The 21,084-nt window shown below is 38.8% G+C and overlaps 2 protein-coding genes across 19 annotated transcripts in view; one reads left to right on the top strand and one right to left on the bottom strand.

Moving 5' to 3' along the window:
• The window catches only part of AIMP1 (aminoacyl tRNA synthetase complex interacting multifunctional protein 1), a 28,795-nt gene extending 26,583 nt beyond the window's left edge, over window positions 1-2,212 (bottom strand). Inside the window, exon 1 of one of the 2 annotated variants that reach the window (XM_086406956.1) lies at window positions 1,698-2,212. Coding sequence is in view for 1 of the 2 variants with exons in the window: in XM_086406955.1 (XP_086263081.1) it covers window positions 2,139-2,140 (2 nt within the window). In the remaining variant the exon portion in view is untranslated. The remainder of the gene's footprint in view (window positions 1-1,697) is intronic. The other variant, XM_086406955.1, reaches the window with a different exon arrangement.
• Window positions 2,213-2,478: 266 nt separating this feature from the next.
• The window catches only part of TBCK (TBC1 domain containing kinase), a 209,668-nt gene continuing 191,062 nt past the window's right edge, over window positions 2,479-21,084 (top strand). For 6 of the 17 annotated variants that reach the window (XR_015165799.1, XR_015165797.1, XM_086406952.1 and 3 more), the window contains exons 1-3: window positions 2,479-2,762; window positions 10,024-10,245; window positions 19,757-19,829. Coding sequence is in view for 7 of the 17 variants with exons in the window: in XM_086406946.1 (XP_086263072.1) it covers window positions 10,053-10,245; window positions 19,757-19,829 (266 nt within the window). In the remaining 10 variants the exon portion in view is untranslated. Of the gene's footprint in view, window positions 2,767-8,586; window positions 8,708-10,023; window positions 10,246-19,756; window positions 19,830-21,084 lie in introns of those variants that run through there. The other 11 variants (XR_015165800.1, XR_015165798.1, XM_086406953.1 and 8 more) reach the window with 5 other exon arrangements.

The following is a 21,084-nucleotide window of genomic DNA, read 5'->3' as shown; positions in this document are numbered from 1 at the left end:
TTTATCTGGTCAAATTTTTCCCAATAGGATTTAACCAAACCTTTATCTTACAGGTGCACTCACCACTGTTTTTTTTTGTTTCCTTTTTTCCATTTCTAATCCAAGAACACAGTTAATAATAGTAGCCACTATTTTAATGGGCCTGGCATATTACATACACTGTCATTTAATCTTTACAACCTTGTGACACAATATTTCCAGTTTATAGATAAACTCAAGAGAAATTATGTGACTTTTCTAACACCATTCAAATATTAAATAGTAAAGCCATGATTTTAAACTTGTGTTTGATACTCCTAACCTCACACTCGGAGAAGGCAATGGCACCCCACTCCAGTACTCTTGCCTGGAAAATCCCATGGACGGAGGAGCCTGGTGGGCTGCAGTCCATGGGGTCACTAGGAGTCGGACATGACTGAGCAACTTCACTTTTCACTTTCATGCACTGGAGAAGGAAATGGCAACCCACTCCAGTGTTCTTGCCTGGAGAATCCCAGGGATGGGGGAGCCTGGTGGGCTGCCATCTATGGGGTCGCAGAGTTGGACACGACTGAAGCGACTTAGCAGCAGCAACCTCACACTAGGAGTTATTTTAAAGTGTTCCCCAAACAAAATTAAAAAAGATTAACTCATCATCCATTAAAATTCTTGCATAACTAAATTATGAGGACTGAAAGTCTCACTGGCCATTTCTTACCACCTCTATTTAGGCCACCACAGTAACTTCCCAGAATTTGTGCGCAAGTCTCCTACCTGGTCTTTCACCCTATTCTCTCCAGTCTATTCTGGACAGCAGTCAGAGAGATTCTTTCAAAAAGGCAGTCAGGATATAACACTTCACTGTTAGTGAAGTGACCTAGATGCCCTTCAAGATCCTTCATGACCTGTTCCTGCTCTCTGATTCTTTCTCCAGCTCTAACTCCTTCACTCAACTCTGACCTACAGGCTTCCTTATGGTTCAGGCCAGTTTCTGTCTGATGGCTTTTGCAGTGTTTGATCCCTCAGCCTGACTCCACTACTGCAAAATATGGTTGTTGTTCAGTCACTAAGTCCCGTCTGACTCTCTGTAACCCTATATGGACTGTAGCCCGTCAGGCTCCTCTGTCCATGGGGATTTTCAGGCAAGAATACCGGAATAGTTTCCCATTTCTTTTTCCAAGTGATATTTCTGGACCAGGAATTGAATCTGTGTACCCTGCATTGGCAGATGGATTCTTTACCACTGAACCACCAGGGAAGCCCCTCCCCAAATTACTCTTACAATTAACTCTGTTTCTGTCACCTCTACTTGAGAGTGACCTTTTCAGAGAAACCTTCAATGGCCACACTAAAATTTCAAGCCATATCCCCCTTCCCTGCTTTACTACTTTTCTTTTCAGCACTCGTTACGATCTAAGACACGATAATGTTTTAAACTTTGTTTAATATGTGTCTTCCTCAATAAAACATGAACTACGGTAGAAAGAAATTTTTATCTGTTTTACTCATTCCTTTTTACCAACGCCTAAAACGGTGCCTCGGAGAAGGCAATGGCACCCCACTCCAGTACTCTTGCCTGGAAAGTCCCATGGATGGAGGAGCCTGGTAGGCTGCAGTCCATGGGGTCGCTAGAGTCAGACACGACTGGGCGACTTCACTTTCACTTTTCTCTTTCATGCATTGGAGAAGGAAATGGCAACCCGCTCCAGTATTCTTGCCTGGAGAATCCCAGGGACGGCGGAGCCTGGTAGGCTGCCGTCTATGGGGTCGCACAGAGTCGGACACGACTGAAGCGACTTAGCAGCAGCAGCAAAACGGTGCCTGGAACATGGTGGACGTCGAATAACCACCTGCGCAAAGAGCGAATTCCTATCACTACACCCAGTGCTCTCTCACACGCACAAAAGTAATCATGTTTGTGCGTATACTTTTCCCAGTAACATCCTTTCCCTCGGCCCCGCGTCCCATTTTTCAAACTTGGCTCCTTCAAAAGGTCCCAAGCTCTTCCATATTTCCTCAGGCCTAGATCCGCGCTGCTGTGCGAGGGCTTCCCACTAGTACCCGCAGGCCAGGTCCTAGCTCCCGAAGGCCAGTAAGGGAAAGGGGACTCCTACGATAGTAATCCGTCCTCCCCGGGACCCTCTGCGCACAACACTCACATGTATCGGTCGACAGAGGCACCTCAGCAGCCTCGGCTGGGAGCAGGTAAGGAGCGCCTGCGCCTCACGAAGACAGTGAGAAAGGACCCAAAGAGGTGTCCTCGCTAAACGCCCGAGCGGTCTACAGAGTCCACTCCAAATTCTCTGTCCCCCGCTCTCCTGTGAGCAGCCACACCACATCCTCTGTCGTCCATCCCCTCAGTCAATAACGCCAATCATCCTGCACCTCTTCCTCGGTCGCTACATTTTCTCGCCAGGTTGGGCAAGAGGCAAGATGCTAGACGCCGGGGTCTTTCTTTAGAATTCCGTCGCAGAAACTGTGATGTCAGAGGAAAGGGCCGAGCTGCGGGTAGCTGGGAGAGCCGGGAGCTGTCAGCGGAGAGTGCCGGGCTCGCGCTCCTGGCCGGATTCCGAGCTGGCAACCCCAGCTGACTTCGCTCGCGGGCAGAGGGCAGTCTTGGAGCTCCCGGAGCTCCAGGAGCAGCCTCTTTTGTAGAAGTACCTGCATTGCGCGGCCTGGTGCCCTAAGCAATAGCGACAACACCAGCCACAGCGACAGCTCTGGGGCCCTGTGTAGCAGCTGCATCCCCTTGTCTTTGTCTGCCTGCGTCCCCAGACCCAGAGGCAGGTATTTGGGTTTCCCAGTTTTTAACGGGTGGGTGAGACGGGAGATAGAGGCGGGTCAGATGCAGCGAATGGCCCCGCACTTCCCACTGTGGTTAAAAGAGGTCACCGGTGCTGCTTTTGGCTACTGATCACAGTTTCCAATCCCCACCTACAGCCCTCCTCCCTACTCACCTGACTCCTTTGAGAACTGTAGGCATCTTTTTAAAAGGAACTGCTGCCTGGCTGTTCCAAAGGAAGGTTGAAAGAGGAGCTTAGAGAATGTGGATTCGACTCTCTCCACAAGTCAACGTAGATTCGAACTCTTGCTTTGGTTTGTTTCTTGTTTTCAAAGGCTTAGTCAGTTATCGAGATGTGACATTCATTTGTGAAGTGGAAGAATGTAAAAGAGTTGTCAGTGGTTGCTTTTCAAGGACTCTTGTCCCTGTTTTTGTTTGGGCTACAAAGACAACTGGGGAAAAGTATATAAAGTAAATGGACTAGTGTTACTAACCCATTAAAAATGTGTAAGCTGTTTTATTTATAATGAAATAAGCATCTTTTGCCCAATTTTTGACCTTTTTTGCCTATGATGCATTTCCGCTTCAAGTTCTTTGTGGGCAAATATTGTCGTGTTTGTTCACTGGTGAGGCAGAAGCTGGAAAAGCGCCTGACTTCAAATAGGAAATTCAGGATATTTGGTGAATGAATGAATGTTCAGATCCAGCTTCTTCTATTGTTTTTTGGTTTGTTTTTGTTTTTGTTTTTGTTTTTCCTCTCTCTCTCTCAACTAATCTCTCATCTCAGGTGTTTTTTTTCTCCCCACTGACTTTCTTCCACTAACTAAGTGTGAGGAAATCTATGTGAGTGTATTTGTTGTAGGTGAACCTTTTTATGTATACCAACTTAAGACGTAGTTGAAGCAGAACGTTGATGAAATGGTTTGTGCTAACTAATGTTTTATCGTTTTGAATTATTTGCGTTTTATTTGGTGATTTGATCTTTAGTTGTCTAAGTGATAGGTGTGTCTAATTGAAAACCAAAAAGCATAGTAATAATAAAATGCAGCAGCTCAGTGTCTTCCTTCCTGCCCTCAGTCCTGTTCCTTCAAACATAACCACATTTAATCTTTTCTAATTTTAGGTAATGTATGTTGAATAATATGTTAAACTGCTAATTCTTTTTTTTTTAATTGACTTCTTAAGATAGCCCACACCATCCACAACCTCTCTTCTACAAATTTTTGAGTGGTTATCACAATTTTTAGTTTTAATACTGGTTAGTTTCATAATTCTAAATAATATGTAAACTTTATTTTTTCACATCAACTTTTGAAAATACATATATTTGGCTCCTTATTTAGTAAAACAAGGAAAGTAGTGACTCTACCTTTAGATGGCAGAAACCACATCCACTCCTGCCTTTCAGTAGATGGACTTTTCCTTATACATTGACAATGTTATTAATAGTTACAGTGTATTTCTTAACTCCAATTGTTTTTTGCTTTGTTTATGTGTATAAAAACCAGTAAAATGTTACAATATTATGGTTTTGTAAATAAACTTCAGTGCATAGCTAAGAAATATGCCATTATACATTTTCTTCCAGGTGTTTAATTGCATAACCTATGTACCACACTAATGAGATTTGTAATATTAACGTCAAATGGGTTGTTCTTTCCTCTTCTGCAGTGACAAAAATTATGCCATAGTTAAGTGTGCTTAATTTTTTGGATTATATACTAATTATATAGTTTTTGACCCTCCTCACTTTCGCAGAGGACTTTGTACTTTCTTCGAGGGAAAAGATTCATGTGCTTTATTCACCAGGTCCTCTTATTCTTTGTATGAGAAACTCCCTGCCATTTCTCTGCTTGAAGACACTCCCCTTGGAGCCCCATTACTTTCTGTTTGATTTGAACAGATTACTTTCTGATCCTTTTGACAGCTTCTATACTGGATTATATTCATTGAAATCTTGAATAAGGTGCAATGTTACAGTATTGTACAAAGGTACAATAAGGTACAATGTCTTTTACTACTTGGTCTTCTGCTCTGTTTTGGTAGAATACATCTTTAAAAAATGTATTCATAAAAATATGTGGGTAGTGATTTTATTTTTTAATGTTTGCATAATGTAAATTATTATTTTACTATTATGATTGATACTTTGGCTGGGTATAGAAACTAAATTATGTTTCTTACAATTTTTCAAGGCGTCACCATCTTCTAACTTCCGTTGATGCTCCTGGGGACGTGAGAATGAGTGTTGGATCTTGATGTTTTGATGCCTAAACTGTTTGTTTTCTCTCTGAAATTATTAACATTTTCAGTTATACTTGAAGCTTTGAAAATCTGTTATGACATGTTTTGTTCTAAGTTTGTTCTCCTTGCAATGAACTCATTCAGTGAAGCCTGAATAAATATCTCTGGCCTCTTTAATTTCCCTTCAACTGTGGGGAATTTTCTCCTAGTCTTTTATAATTTTTCCCTCTTTATTTTTCTCTGTTCTCTTTTGTTGAAATTCCTGTAAGGTGGTTGTTGAATTCTTGGTTTGATTCACTGTGTTTGTAATCTTTTATGTTTTTATCTGTTTGTGCATTTGCTTCATGTTCTGAGTAGTAGTCTCAACTTTATTTTCCAACACTTCTGTCTAGTTTGATAATCATATGTTTAATTTCCAAGCACTAATTTTTAAAATTATTTTTCTCATATTCCCTTAATTTTGTTTCATTGTTCTTTTTTAATGAGATAAGATTTACAAATATTAAAAAGCACTGATTTTAAGTGACCAGTTTAGTGAATTTTGATACATGTCAACAAACATGTAACAGTCACCACCCTAATCAAGATGTGAAACATTTGTACTACTCCAGAAAGTTCCTACCTTTCTCTTGCCAAGACTGTTCCCACAACCCTCCTCCCCACCCCAAGCACTACATGCTCATTCTTATGACTATAGTTTAAAACTGTAGTCCTGTAACATTTAAATGAAGCCATAGGATATGAACTCTTCTGTGTCTACTCCTTTCATCAACATAATATTTTTGAGATACATCCATATTTTGGCATGCTACGCTACGTTGCTTTAGTCGTGTCTGACTCTGTGCGACCCCATAGATGGCAGCCCACCAGGCTCCGCCATCCCTGGAATTCTCCAGGCAAGAACACTGGAGTGGGTTGCCATTTCCTTCTCCAATGCCTGAAAGTGAAAAATGAAAGTGAAGTCGCTCAGTCGTGTCCAACTCTTCGAGACCCCGTGGACTGCAGCCCACCAGGCTCCTCTGTCCATGGGATTTTCCAGGCAAGAGTACTGGAGTGGGTTGCCATTGCCTTCTCCAATATTTTGGCATATTTATTCCTTTTTTGTTGTTTTGAAATAGCATTTCATTGGATGAATATACCACAACTTGCTTAGCAGTTCACTTGTGTTATGTTTACCTTGCTTCCAGTTTGGGGCTGTTATGAATCAAATTACTGTGAACATTCTCATACAAGTATTTTTATGGACATTTTAGTTATTATTGGGTTAATACCCAATAGGAATGGAATTTGAATCGTAAGGTGTACTATTAACTTTAGTGCAGTTTTTCAAAGTCCTCGTGTCATTTTAGCACTACCGTAAGAAGCAGAGCTGCTGCTGCTGCTGCTGCGCTAAGTCGCTTCAGTCGTGTCTGACTCTTAGCGACCCCATGGACTGCAGCCTACTAGACTCCTCCGTCCATGGGATTTTCCAGGCAAGAGTACTGGAGTGGGGTGCCATTGCCTTCTCAGCAGCAGAGAATCAGCTCCAATTCTGCATTTTTCTCAACACTTGGTATTGTCAGTCACTCCAATTTTAGCCATTCTGGTAGTTGTAAAATGGTATGTTGTGGTTTTAATTTGCATTTTCCTGCTGATTAATTACATTGAGAACTTTTCCATGTGTTTATTGTCTATGTGAATTCCTCTTTTGTGAAAAATACACATTTCAGATTTTTACCTATTTTGTGTTGACTTGTCTTTCTTTTTATTATTAAGTCATAGGCATTCTTTATATATTCTGAATGCTAATCTGTTACCAGGGAAGCCCTGTTATCATATATACAAACATACATGCATATATATATATATATATATATATATGTATGTATTTTATAAAAATGTCATATGTATATATATATAGATATGTCATAATAGCTTGGATTTGTACTTTGTCAAATGTGGCTTTTGATGTGCAATGTTTTTCATTTTGATGAAGCCCACTTTATAAAGTTCATCTTTTTAAAAAAATTCTCATTGTTTTGTTTTTAATCGGCTCAGATGAGATCTGTTTTCATTTTAATTTCCATTTGTTTGCATTGGAGAAGGAAATGGCAACCCACTCCAGTGTTCTTGCCTGGAGAACCCCAGGGACGGGGCAGCCTGGTGGGCTGCCATCTATGAGGTCGCACAGAGTTGGACACGACTGAAGCGACTTAGCAGCAGCAGGACAGAGAAACAATAGATTTTCTTAACTAAAGTATTTTTTTAAGATTTATTTATTTATGTTTGGTTGTGCTAGCTTTTCATTGCTGTGCTGGCTTTCTCTAGTTGCCGCGAGCGGGGCAACGCTTTGTTGTGGTGCTCAGGCTTCTTGCTGCAGTGGCTTCTCTTGTTGCAGATCGCAGGCTCTAGGACTCATGGGCTCAGTAGCTGTGGCCTGTGAGCTCTAGAGCTGGGGCTTGGCAGTTGGTGGTGCATGTGCTCAGTTGCTCTGTGTCATGTGGGATCTTCCAGACCAGGAATTGAACCCATGTCCCCTGTGTTGGCAGGTGGATTCTTAACCCCTGGACCACCAGGGAGGCCCCTAACGTCCGTTTTTTTATGGCTTTTCTTATCCTGCTTGAGAAACATTTGCCTATTCTAAGGTTGCAAAAATATCCTCTTTTTTTTTTTTTTCTTCTTGTGCAGAAGCATAATCCATATCAGACTTCTGTGGATGTAGCAGTAGGGATTGTGGCTAATCTTCTTCCCATGTGAACGTCTTTTTGTAACACCATTTATTAAAAAGACTGTCATTTCCTATTCAATTCCTTGGCCTTTGTTGAAAATCAGTTCATTGTGTTTAAAAATGTTTTTCAATTTAAAATGAAAAAAGCTTTCATTTTTATGAAATGTATTGTATATAGCACATATACATAGATAGGTGGAGATATAGAATGTGAAATTATGGAGAATAATATGAACACCCTTAACCCATCAATTAAGAACTAGGATATTACTTAGTATTTTTGAAGTTTCTTATGGATTCTTCCCTAATCTCATGACTGCTTTTCCTACAATGGTGCAGTAGTCACCTTATCCTTGGATAGGAGGATAGATAACTTGCTAGTAATGGGGGTCTGGTGGCAAAGTTGAGTCTTCTGTTCTTCAGCCTTTCAGATGCCCTATTTCTCATTTCAAATATTCTTCCGACTGCTGTTGTTCACCACTGTTCCCTCCTTCTCTGATTCTGAAGCCTCTGATCTGAAGAGGATGAGCACACCTCTTAACTATATCATAGATTGTAACCTCCTTCTCTCTGTTTCTTGTGACCATGCTCTTACCTATTCAGAATGCTTTTAGGAGTTTCTTGAAATCAGCTCACGGCCTCTTTCTGCCCTCTTCCTTGTTACGAGTTTACGCCTTTTAAAGCAGTTCTTTTTAATGTTTTAATGAAGTTTCTAGACAGATATATGAAAAGCAGCCTATTGTCTTGATTTAGACTTCCAGGTTTTATTGTGAAACCTGGAAGGGAAGAATGCAGTGCCTGAACAATCAATGTCTTTTTAGTGAGACACCTCGGTAAGAGAGAGATTTTTTGTTGGGAAAACTTTTTTATTGTGGTTGCCATAATGTGATAACTGATTTTAAATTAAGCTTCTTAATCTTCAGGCCACTTCATGATAAAATGCTGGACTCCATTTGTTTTGGAAATGATACTGCTAGACCCCTCAGGAACTTCAGGTAGAATATCTATTTCTAACCTGGAGGCAATAACATCTGTCAAGATCAGTGAGGGGAGTAAAACATCACTTGCAAGCGCCTGGCTTTAAGACAAAAGTCGATTAGTTATTTAAGTAACATTATAAGGCTGTTTGTTATCTAGTTTAATTCTTTTCATTTTTTTATTTTTAAAAATTTATTTATTTTTAATTGAAAGATAATTGCTTTGCAATATTGTGTTGGTTTCTGCTATCAACATGAATCAGTCATAGGTAGACATGTGTCCCCTTCCTCTTGAACCTCCCTCCCACCCCATCCCACCCCTTTAGATTGTTGAAGAGCCCAAGTTTGAGTTCTCTAAGTCATACAGCAAACTCCCATTGACTATCTATTTTGCATATGGTAATGCATATGTTTCCATGTTCTCTCTCCATTCATCCCACACCCTCTCCTTCCTCCCCACCCCACCAATATAAGTCTCTTCTCTCTGTCTGCATCTCCATTGCTGCCCTGAAAATCTGTTCATCAGTACCATATTTTTAGATTCCATATATATATATTAATACACATATTCATTAATAATGATATTTGCTTATCTCTTTCTGACTTACTTCACTCTGTATAATAGGCTCTAGGTTCATCCACTTCATTAGACCTGACTCAAATGTGTTCCTTTTTATGGCTGAATAATATTCCATTGTATATATGTACCACAGCTCTTTATCCATTCATTTGTCAGTGGACATCTAGGTTGCTTCCATGTCTTAACTATTATAAATCGTGCTGCATTGAACATTGGGGTACATGTGTCTTTTTCAGTTGTGGTTTCCTCAGGGCATATGCCTATTAGTGGGCTTGCTGGGTGATGTTAGTTTGATACTTAATACTGTTAATAGAGTCCTTGATTATTTAAAGTTCTGGTTGGTGTCCTTATTTCCTCTCCTGACTCCTTGCACTGTGAAAAAGAAAAGTGTTTGTAGTCTGTGGTACATTCAAACTTTGGGTAAAGAGAAGAGCCTTATTAATGTGAATGTACAATAACAAACTTCTTCTAAACTCTTAAAATTGTCAGGCATCCTTGCAGAGGGAGTGTTCTGTCTTTTCCTTTATATGCCATTGCAAATCTTTGATTTTGATTTAGAGCTACAATATAAATTCATGATTGGGTGGTTTTTCCTCTTTGATATTATCTTGAAATATTCTCACATTGATAATTTTGCTGTAAAATGTACAGATTGACATTTCCCTCCAAATTATATATGGTTAATCATATTTAAGGTGAGAAAACACTGGCTTAATGTTTAGCTGATCTATCAAAAAATTCTCTCCTTTTCTAGATTACCTGGGAAGATTTAGGACACCAAGAATGTTTCCCTTGAAGGATGCCGAAATGGGTGCCTTTACCTTCTTTGCCTCTGCTCTGCCCCATGATGTCTGTGGAAGCAATGGGCTTCCTCTCACACCAAATTCCATCAAGATTTTAGGGCGCTTTCAAATCCTCAAGACCATCACTCACCCCAGACTGTGCCAGTATGTGGATATTTCTAGGGGAAAGCACGGTGAGTTGTTGTTTTCTCATATTTTGTGTTCTCTACCCTGAAACCCTGATTAGGTTATAATATACACAGTGTATCATTTTGGATGTGAGAGCTGGACTATAAATAAAGCTGAGCACCGAAGAATTGATGCTTTTGAACTGTGGTGTTGGAGAAGACTCTTGAGAGTCCCTTGGACTGCAAGGAGATCCAACCAGTCCATTCTAAAGGAGATCAGTCCTGGGTGTTCATTGGAAGGACCGATGTTGAAGCTGAAACTCCAATACTTTGGCCACCTGATGCGAAGAGCTGACTCATTTGAAAAGACCCTGATGCTGGGAAAGATTGAGGGCAGGAGGAGAAGGGGACAACAGAGGATGAGATGGTTGGATGGCATTGCCAACTCAATGGACATCAGTTTGGGTGGACTCCAGGAGTTGGTGATGGACAGGGAGGCCTGGTGTGCTATGGTTCATGGGGTCACAAAGAGTCAGACATGACTGAGCGACTGAACTGAACTGAACTGATACACAGTAAGTGTTAATTGCTCAGTCCTGTCTGACTCTTTGCAGCCCAATGGACTGTAGCCTGCCAGACTCCTCTGTCCATGGGATTCTCCAGGCAAGAATACTGGAGTGGGTTGCCATGCCCTTCTTCAGGGGATCTTCCCAACCCAGGGATCGAACCTGGGTCTCCTGCATTGCAGGCAGATTCTTACCATCTAAGCCACCAGGGAAGCCATAATAATAAATAGTAAACATATAAAGTAATCAGAGTGTGTATGTTTGCTTGCCATCACTTTTCGCTCCAGCCAAACTGAGTCATTTGAGTTTTCCTGACTGCATTTGAATGATTCATATTTCTCAGATCTGAGAATCAGGATTTTTAATATTCTTTTTCAGGGAAGCCCCTATCCTCAAGCATATTTCTTCATCTCTCCAAAAAGGAAATGAAAGACTAATGTTAGAAACTTTGTGTTCTGTTGCTTATCATGTCTGACTCGCTGTGACCCTGTGGGCGGTATCCCACCAGGTTCCTCTGTCCGTGGAATTTTTCAAGCAAGAAGACTGAAGTGGTTTGCCATTTCCTTCTTCAGGGGATCTTCCTGACCCAGGAATCAAACATGCATCTCTTGCATCTCCTGCATTGGCAGGTGGATTCATTACCACTGAGCCACCTGAGAAGCCCAACAGAAACTTTAGAATTGTCTATTAGAATGTATTTTATGATTGAAAGTAATAATTTGGGCTAAGTTTTTTTCCCGTGAAAAGAGAGTCACTAATGTTTTTACCTCTTCCTAGCTGCATTAGTCTTTTTTTTTAGGATTTCATTTAGTAGAGTTGAATTCTATTGGTTAAAAAGTCAGTATTTCACCAGGAAGAATTTACTGCCTTTTTAGTAGTATAGTCGGGGCTTCCCAGGTAGCACTGGTGATAAAGAACTTGGCTGCCAGTGCAGAAGATGTAAGAGATGTAGGTTCAGTCCTCTGGGGGAGGGCTTGGCAACCTACACTGTTATTCTTGCCTGGAGAATCCCATGGACAGAGGAGGCTGGCAGGCTATGGTCCCTAGAGTCACAAAGAGTTGTATATGACTAGAGCAATTTAGCATGCACGCATGCAGTCATAAAGTCAGGTTCTTCTATAACTTGTATCTTTGCCCATTCTCCTTGCTAAAATATGACACTATAAACCGAGTGGCTTGTCTATTTCTCACAGTTCTGGTGGCTGAGAAATCCAAGATTAAAGCAATAGCAGATGCTATGTCTGGTGAGGTCCACTTCTTCATTAACAGTCATCTTCTCCCTGTAACCTCACTTGGTGGGAGGGGAAAGGGAGTTTTCTCAGGCTTCTTTTACAAAAGAAGAGCACTGATCCTGTTTGTGAGGGCCCTACCCTCATGGCTTCCTATGTGGGGCTAGTGCCTGTTAATGCAGAAGATATAAGAGACTCGAGTTCAATCCCTGGATTGGGAAGATCCCCTGGAGGAGGCCATGCCAACCCACTTCAGTACTTGCCTGGAGAATCCCCATGGACAGAGAAGCCTGGTGGGCCTACAGTCCATGGAGTTGCAAAGAATTGGACATGACTGAAGCGACTTAGCATGGACACCCTCATGATCTAATCGCCCCCCAGAGCCCCACTGCTGGACACCATCACACTGAGGATTAGGTGTCAGCATATGGATTTTGGAGGTGGGGCACAAATGTTCAATCCATAGCACCCCTGAAGGTGCTTATGGTGGCAATATTTTAATTATTTTTAAATTATTTTTGAAAGCTTAATTTCATGCTTAAAATTATTTTAAATGCATTTCAGTGAAATATATTTAATTTTTCTAACAAAATGAATTGTGAAAGATAACCCCATATACTTACTGATATTGTACTGTTTTTATTCCCTTAAAAATCTCGTTTTCAGATGTTTCAACCTAATATTACAGGTGCTGAAAAAAAATGCAAACTCTTATTCCCTTAGTTTTGCTGAAAAACAGGCTAAATGATACTTTCAAGTAGTCTAGGTTATGCCTCTTGAAAATAGTTTCTCTGAAAGTTTTATAGAATTTGAATGGAAAATGTTTTTTGTAATAAATGTTATTAATGGCTAACATTTATTGAGTGTTTATTACTTATTAGGCAGTATTCTAAATGCTTTACATGTTTTAGTTAACTTAATCCTTACAACATTACCATGAAGTAGGAACTCTTATTGTATTCACATTTTACAGATGAGGAAATTGAGGCACAGAGCAGTTAAGTAGCAATTAAGGAACTTTTGGCAAGTTTGTTGTTTACAAACAAGCAAATTTAAAAAATCTTTTTGCTAAAGTATTTGTTTGCTGAAGAGCTTCAAGACAATAACTAAATTGTAGATATCATTTGGGGCTTTTATATAACCAAATAGTTGATAAAATATTGTCAACCCCTGAATGCCTTAAATACCACCCACCTCCATACAATTACAAATTCTAAAGAATTTTGTCTTGTGGAATTGGCCTGGTTCCAAAAATCACTCCAGTATAGCTATATGGTAGATCATTATCATCTGTAATGAGTAACCAAAATTTGCTGTTGTAGATCTGAAAATTTAGACTATGCTTATCTTCCCAAATTCTTGGCACTTTACTCAGTTCTTGGGACTTTTTCATTTCTTTTTTTTTTTTTTTTTAAGATCTATTTATTTATTTTTGGCTGTGCTGGATCTTCACTGCTGCTCGGGCTTTTCTCTAGTTGCGGCAGTCGGGGGCTACTCTCTATTTGTGGTGCTCTGGTCTTCTCATTGTGGTGGCTTCTCTTGTTGCAGAGCCTGGGCTCTAGGGCGCGCAGAGTTCAATAGTTTGAGCTCCCAGGCTTTAAAGCATAGGCTCCACTGTTGTGGTGCATGGGCTTAGTTTCTCCTTGGTATGTGGGATCTTCCTGGATCAGGGATGGAACCTGTGTCTCCTGCATTAGCAGGCCAATTCTTTGCCACTCAGCCACCAGGGAAACCCAGGACTTCTTTATTCTTGTATCCTGAAGTGCTCTTTTTTGTTTCCCACTGACTGGAAGCCTATTTGGAGCATCCCTTCAGATGACTGGGGTCTTGCCTGTGTCCAATTTTCCCTAGGCTTTTTGGGATAATTGACTCAGTAGTCCTAGAGTCAAGAGTCTTGAGCTCCTTTTTTTCATCCCTGTACCTAAGTGAATACTTAGGTACCTCTGTAAATACTGAACTAGGAAAAACCTTATGACATAATCTCTCTGGGGAGCCCTACTGCTAACTGCGCAGGAAACTTCTTTTTAGTTATAAATGTCAGGTAGGAAGTAATCCTCTTGGACACTGTTAAACTCTGTTGATGTTGAACCTGGCTCAACAATGTGGGTAGTCTCCTTGGGCCCAATGACCATATTCCTGGTTACTCTGTTTCCCCTGATTGTCCTGCTCCTAGGTCTCCACAGCCCTCTCTTCCAGGGACACACAGATTATGGATGTGTATAAAATTCATATATTTTAAGTTTGACTGCCTGGAATGAAAATACCTGTTATTGTCAAAAGGTTAGGGAATTCGATTACTTTTTTTTTTTTTTTTTTTTACTATTGGCAATGTTCATTGTCCTGAAAAGTCGTAAGCATAAGGAGTACCTAATGAAATTAGAGTAAGTGTTGTTGTGAAGGTCTGTTTGTTCCAAACATCCCAGTCATTTCAGTTACATTTAGTTTGAAAAGTCAACAATCTCCTAAGTGAACAATGCATATTTCTCAATGATGTAATCATTTTGGTTTGGACTGTACTTGTCTCCTCAAACAATCTTAATTTTGGTTCCTTTATTCTGTTCTTGTTACACAGATATTTCTCATCTTGTCATTGTTAGTCCCACACTCTCCCCATTTTACTTGGAGTAACGTGTAACATGTGGTTCATTTTAGTAACCTTATGTTTTCACATGTTAGGTTAGCTCAGAAGTCAAGCTTTCACTGTTTCCAACAGATCATTCAGAACTGATTCAAGAGGATATTAGTTTCTTGCTAACTCAGCAGGTTGATGTATTTAATCTCAAGAATAGTTTACATTCGAATTTTGAACTTGATTTATCAAAAGAGAAATTGAATAAAATATCTTTAAAAGAAAAAAGGTCAGTAAAGCATGAAAATACTTAAGTTAACAAACTTGAATCTTTTTCTTTTGAACTTGAAATCTCAGCAGTTTTAGAAGCATAGAAAGGATTATAAATGGTAATATATTCCAATTGATTTGGTATTGATTACCCAAAAATCTTTTTTTATTGCTAGAAAATCAAGAACAAAATTATTTTAATTAATAGATTTGAAATTTAGGTGGAGAATAGTTGAATTGTTAAGGGCCTATAAGATAATTCTGTATCTCTAGCTGCATATATATATATATATTTCAACCTGAGTGTCTGTATCAGTTTAGAGTTCCATCAGAGAGGCAGAACTAGTAGGAGATAGATGGCTAGATAGCCTGACAGCTATAGATTAATTGGTTGGAGTTGGTTTATGTGATTGTGGGGGCTGGGTAAGCTAGCCTGAAATCCAGAGGGCAGATCATCAACGACAAAGGCTAATTTTTATATAATAACTAAAGTCATGGTCCCAAGAGTAGAGTTTCTTCTCCAGAGAAGACTGGATTCTGCTCTTGAGGAGTTAGTAACTCATTGAATCAGGACCACCAAGATTATCTAGGGTAATCGTCCTTACTCACATTAAACTAATTGTAGATTTTAATCAATTATTTAATGCCTTCACAGTAACACCTAGGCTAGCGTTTGAATAACTGAAGACTATATAGCCTAGCCTGTTGACTCATAAAACTGACCATCACAGTGACCTAGTAACAATACTGTTTCTTAAGCACAGAATTACCCTTTATCAGTTTGACTGTGTAAATATTTATTTAGGTATTTTATTTAAAAGGTGATGAGCTAGTCTCAGTTTTTACTGTGAATAAAGAAAGAATTGTGAAGGTGAAGTCGCTCAGTCGTGTCCGACTCTTTGCGACCCCGTAGACTGTAGCCTACCAGGCTTCTCCGTCCATGGGATTCTCCAGGCAAGAATACTGGAGTGGGTTACCATTTCCTTCTCCAGGGGATCTTCCCGACCCAGGGATCAAACCCGGGTCTCCTGCATTGGAGGCAGACGCTTTAACCTCTGAGCCATCAGGGAAGCCCAAAGAAAGAATGATGCGTAACTGTATTCTAATAAACTTTCATATTATCTTAACACATTCACAATTTACCTCTTTCTCTAAGTTAAAAGTTTTTTAAAATCTTTCATTTAGTCCCTCTTTTTACTCAACTACTTTATTATCTGTTTTGCTTAATATTGTGCTCTCTTCCATTTCTTAGCATTGGCTTAAAACTTACAGTTCAAGCTGTATGTACACTACAGAGATACTTGGCACTCATCAAATATTTCATATAGGAAAGATTATTTCATGGTTCTTGTATGTCCCACTCTTTAAAGTTCATCTTGGTGTCACATTTGTTTTTTATAAATAATGCCACTATATTGCTGACATATTTGGCGTGTTATGATTCTCAAATATCTTTGTCATATTTTATTCTGTGAAACTATATTGTTTTATAACAAGCAGAAGTTATTTTCAAACAGTTGTTTAGAGATTCAGGATGAAGTCTCTCTAATGATTTTTTGGAGAAAAACCTGGTTCATATTGGAAACATTGTCTTGGTATATATTCCATTACCTCTGGGAGAATCTTTGATATTCTGCCAGGCTTATGGGTCTGCTATATTAAAGTAATATTTACTTTAAAGTTCCTTAGGATCCTGAAGCTTTGGCAAACTCTAGTTTATGGAGCTTTGAAGGAGTTTCCTGAAGAAACTTGATAATTTTTTTTTCTAAATCATTGTAAACCTGACAAATTTTATATTAATGCCAAACACTTTAGATATGGAGACTTGTGAATATTAATTTAAAATTATTAATTAATGGAGTATGCACATTTTAGCATATTCTGATGGTCTTTTATATTAAAATCAGTGCTATTGTGGTATTATTACACCTAGTTTACAGAGCAGGCATATACTTTTCTACACAGGACAGATTTCTATTTAGAAAATGACAGTCATTATATGAGACTTATTCATTTCTAATGGCCACATTGAGCCTTTGCTCAAGTTAACTAATTTAATAGGTATTTTTAAATTAGATGCATATGTTTGAGATATCATGTTAGACACTGGTGATGCATTTTGAACAAGATCAAAATCTTTCCTGCCATCAGGAAATGCATCTAGTATCTAGTAAAGAACAAAGATATTAGATAAAAATGTATACAAATCCTTAGGATTTCAAATAAGTGCTACAAAAGAAAAGTACACTGTGAAATAGATTATATTATAGAAGGAGCAAATTGATTTGGGCGACCAGGAAAGTATTTCTGGAGGAAATCACATTTAACTGTATAGTAATAATAATAGCTAACACTTAGTGATTCTTACATGCCAGGTCCTTATTTTATATTAACTCATTTCAACCTCACAACAGCTCTGTGGGTTAGGTCCTTATTTTTCCCCCATTTTGCAGAAGAGGAAACCTTGGCATAGAGAGGTTAGCAAACTAATGAGTATTAAACCTAAAATTTGAGCCCAAACCAAATAGTCTGTGCTCTTAATCGCTGTGTTTCATGATAGGAGTTCACTGGGAGAAAAACAGGGAAGATCATGTTCGGCAATGGGAATCCATGTAATAGTACTTTAAGGTAGGAAAGGTGAAGGAAGACCAGTTACCCAGTGTAACTGGAAGTTGGTGAGCAATACACAAAATAACAAAAAACAAGGCTAAACAGGGAGTTACATATTCACTTTTATTAATTATTATTTTAGCACTTAGATTTTAGTATGAAAATATGTTGGGGGGCAGTAACGATTAATCAGAGATGACTGGTTAAGAGATTGTTGTAGTAATCTAGTAAGAAATGATGTTGGCTTGGACCCAGATTGTGGCAAATGAAGCAAACTGCAGATTCTGTAGACATTTGAGAGATAGAAATAGCAGTGCCTTTTCTTTGGATTTGAGAAATGGAGATGACTCCTAACTTTGTAGCCTGAGCAGCTAGCAGGATAGTGGTACCATTTACTGGTACTAAAGGGAAAGGCTTAAGGAGCAAACTATAAATTCAGTTTGAGTTCTGTTGAGTTTGAGGTGACTTTTATATTAAAGTGAGAAATTGGCTATGGAGTTTAAAAGAGAACTCTGGGCTTGATGTAAAATTTAGGAGTTTTTCAGCCTTGGGAGTAAATAAGGAAAAAACCCAGTTGAAGACCCAGAATCAAAGATGGAGGAACTAGAAGTATTTAAACTTGGGTAGAAGAGTTACCAGTCTACCGAGGAGACTAAGGAAGGTAGCCAGTGAGGTGTAAGGAAAACTGACAGAAATGCTGCTTCCCGTTTTGGTTTTCTGACAGTATTGTTTGCTTTTTTTCTTCTAGATCTTCATAGTTGTGCTAAATCACTTGGAATTCAATTTTGCATGCTTTTTTCTGTATTGAATTGAAGAACTAGACCTTTTTATCTCACAGCTTTCTTTCCTATTAATTTTTTTTTCTCTTCATTTCATGGTTTTTCAAATTTAATTTTCTTTAGGTTCCTGTTCAGATCACCTGGAGCTCTTTTTTTTTTCTCCCTGAAAGTGATGGTAGTCATTTGTAGTAGTTTAAATTTTGTGTTTCAGGTCATTCTATATAATGCCACAACCTCAGTTTGAGCTTCCAAGAAGTGACCCATACAATACCCTGCCCTCACACTTCACTTGGTTGCCTGTACACCATTATCCGTCATGTCTGCTCTCAGCAGGCCAGATCTGACCTTACCTTGAACCAGTGCTTACTGAGAGTTTTTCCTTTTACTGGATCGCCTCCTCTGAAATTTTTCCTGTCTTCTGCTTTCATTTTTCTACCTTTGCCACCAAACCTCTATGTAGTCATCACTATTTCCGGTCCCGTTTTACTTTACTTCTTTTTCTTGTCTGAGTTTGCCATCTGAGAAGGAAATGGCAACCCACTCCAATATTCTTGCCTGGAAAATCCCATGGACAGAGGAGCCTGGTGGGCTACAATCCACAGGATCACAAAGAGCTGGACGTGACTTAGCGACCAAACCACCACCACCACCACCATTTTGTGTTTACTTTCTTCCTTATCTTAGAACTCATTCTGCATACATATATATAAAACCCCAATTTCCTTTAAAAACTTACTCTCCCCTGAAATGACCTTATCAAATCCCCAGCCACTTGTGAGCCCAATTGCACCTTTCTCTGGTTCCTCTCACGTTGTTTCATCTAGAAAGAAAGAGTTTGTTGATCTGCTACTGTGTCAGACAATGTGTCAATCAATAATTAACTAATGATTACATTAAACATATATGGACTGACCTTCAAAACGGTGCTGACTTATTCTTAGACAGTTGATCTGTTGGAAAATAAAAATTCCATCATACTATATATTGTGCTCACGAAAATTTTATATTGTTACTAATCTCAGCAGGCCCCATGATGTTACAAACAATCACAAGTTGATTTTCACTTCCTTCTCCATAATCGTGATTCAGAACATTTCTACTTTTCTCCAGTTTCTGAATTCAGTTTCAGAGACCTTATGTTTGAGCCAGACTGTCAAGACAGTTTGTCCCTAGATCCCAGTTTCCCCTTCACTTCAAAATTTCTTTATATCTTCATCCAAGCTTTTCCTTCTGCTAGCCTGTGTCAGAAGAAGAATTACTTCTTTTTGCCAAAGGTAAACCTTTCCAGCTGTTTTTCCTAATGCACAGGGGAGAAATCATAGAGAAAAACACAAAATGAAGATTGTTATTTGATGTATTGTTTTCTAACACATTTACCTTGTTATTCTAGATATCTGATTTTTATGAAGTTAATATAGACTTTGAAAAGCTCTTTTCAAATATCATTTGTACTATATGTTAATATCTTTAGTGGAGTATATTATTGTGTTACTAAAACATTGTATTAATCAAATATAACGTGCCTTTGTTTTTTTTTCTTTTTTCTTCGCTCAGAGAGATTGGTGGTGGTAGCTGAACACTGTGAACGGAGTCTAGAAGACTTGCTCCGTGAAGGGAAACCCGTGAGGTACTGTGTGTAATAGCAGGACAGTTAAATGCAAAGCAGAAACTGGCAAACAAAAAGGCATTGTACCTAGAAACTGCAGGGTCTTAGTTCCTTCTGTTATTTGTTTAATGATAAAATCCGGTTGTAAATTCTCATTTTAGGAAAATTAATTCACAGGCCTCATAGAAATTCAGCATTGACATTATCCAGTGTTCAGCTTTTGTAGGCATTCTGCAAAGTACTTGACAAAAAGTTACCAAAGAGGATATATGTGAAAACTTGAAATCTTTTTAGTACTAAGCTTTTCTTTAACATAGCTGAAGTTAAGAGAATTTTCCAGAGACAAGTACATGGTAACTTCTCACAGGGGACTGGTATTCCTAGGAACATGGTAAAGTGTATAAACTAAGGCCATGTTGAAGAATAGAGAGAAATACTCATCATGGCTTGGGTGGAATCTAATCATACAGTTTAAATTCAGCTATTTCAATGACATATGAAATTTGCTTTCTATCTCAGGCATTTTTGGAAAGAAAAATGTGTGATCTAAACTTTATTGTAAATGTACTATTAAATGAGCTTCTTCACTGATTTTCTGAAATTATCTTAAAATTATGAAAAATATTTTTAATGAATAAAAGTGTACTAAAGCAATGAAGATTGCTTGCCTTGAGCTTTTATATGATTGTAATTATCCATCCTACATTGAACTGCTGCTGCTGCTAAGTCACTTCAGTCGTGTCTGACTCTGTGCGACCCCGTAGACGGCAGCCCACCAGGCTCCCCCATCCCTGAGATTTTCCAGGCAAGAACACTGAAGTGGGTTGCCATTTCCTTCTCCAACACATGAAAGTGAAAAGTGAAAGTGAAGTCGCTCAGTCATGTCTGACTCTTAGCGATCCCATGGACTGCAGCCCACCAGGCTCCTCCATCCCTACATTGAACAAATATTCCTATTCTTGGTGTCAATACTTTTTAATCATTGCTATATTATAGATAATGATACATCTTTTTCAAGGGTGGAAAAATTTGTGTCTTAATAAATGGTAGTAATTTAATAGCAGCAAAAGAAGTAAGTTAGATAAAAGTATTTTAATTGCTACTTTAAATGGTTTGGTTTAAGTGGTATCTGGAATGCAAGATGCAGATATCAAATCCACTATTGCCTCGCTTGCTTTTTTAGAAAAGTCTAATGTGACCATAGTAATAAAAGTGGCTTTTCTGTATTAAACATAACTTAGTAAATATGTTTTTATAAATATAATTTTTGCATGTC

The sequence above is a fragment of the Bos grunniens genome, chromosome 6 (assembly GCF_055505025.1).
Source record: "Bos grunniens cultivar Pamir isolate PY7600 chromosome 6, Bosgru_T2T1.0, whole genome shotgun sequence".
NCBI classification, from domain to species: Eukaryota; Metazoa; Chordata; class Mammalia; order Artiodactyla; family Bovidae; genus Bos; species Bos grunniens.
The sequence above is the reverse complement of the archived record's forward strand: the minus strand, read 5'-3'. Positions and strand labels throughout refer to the sequence as shown.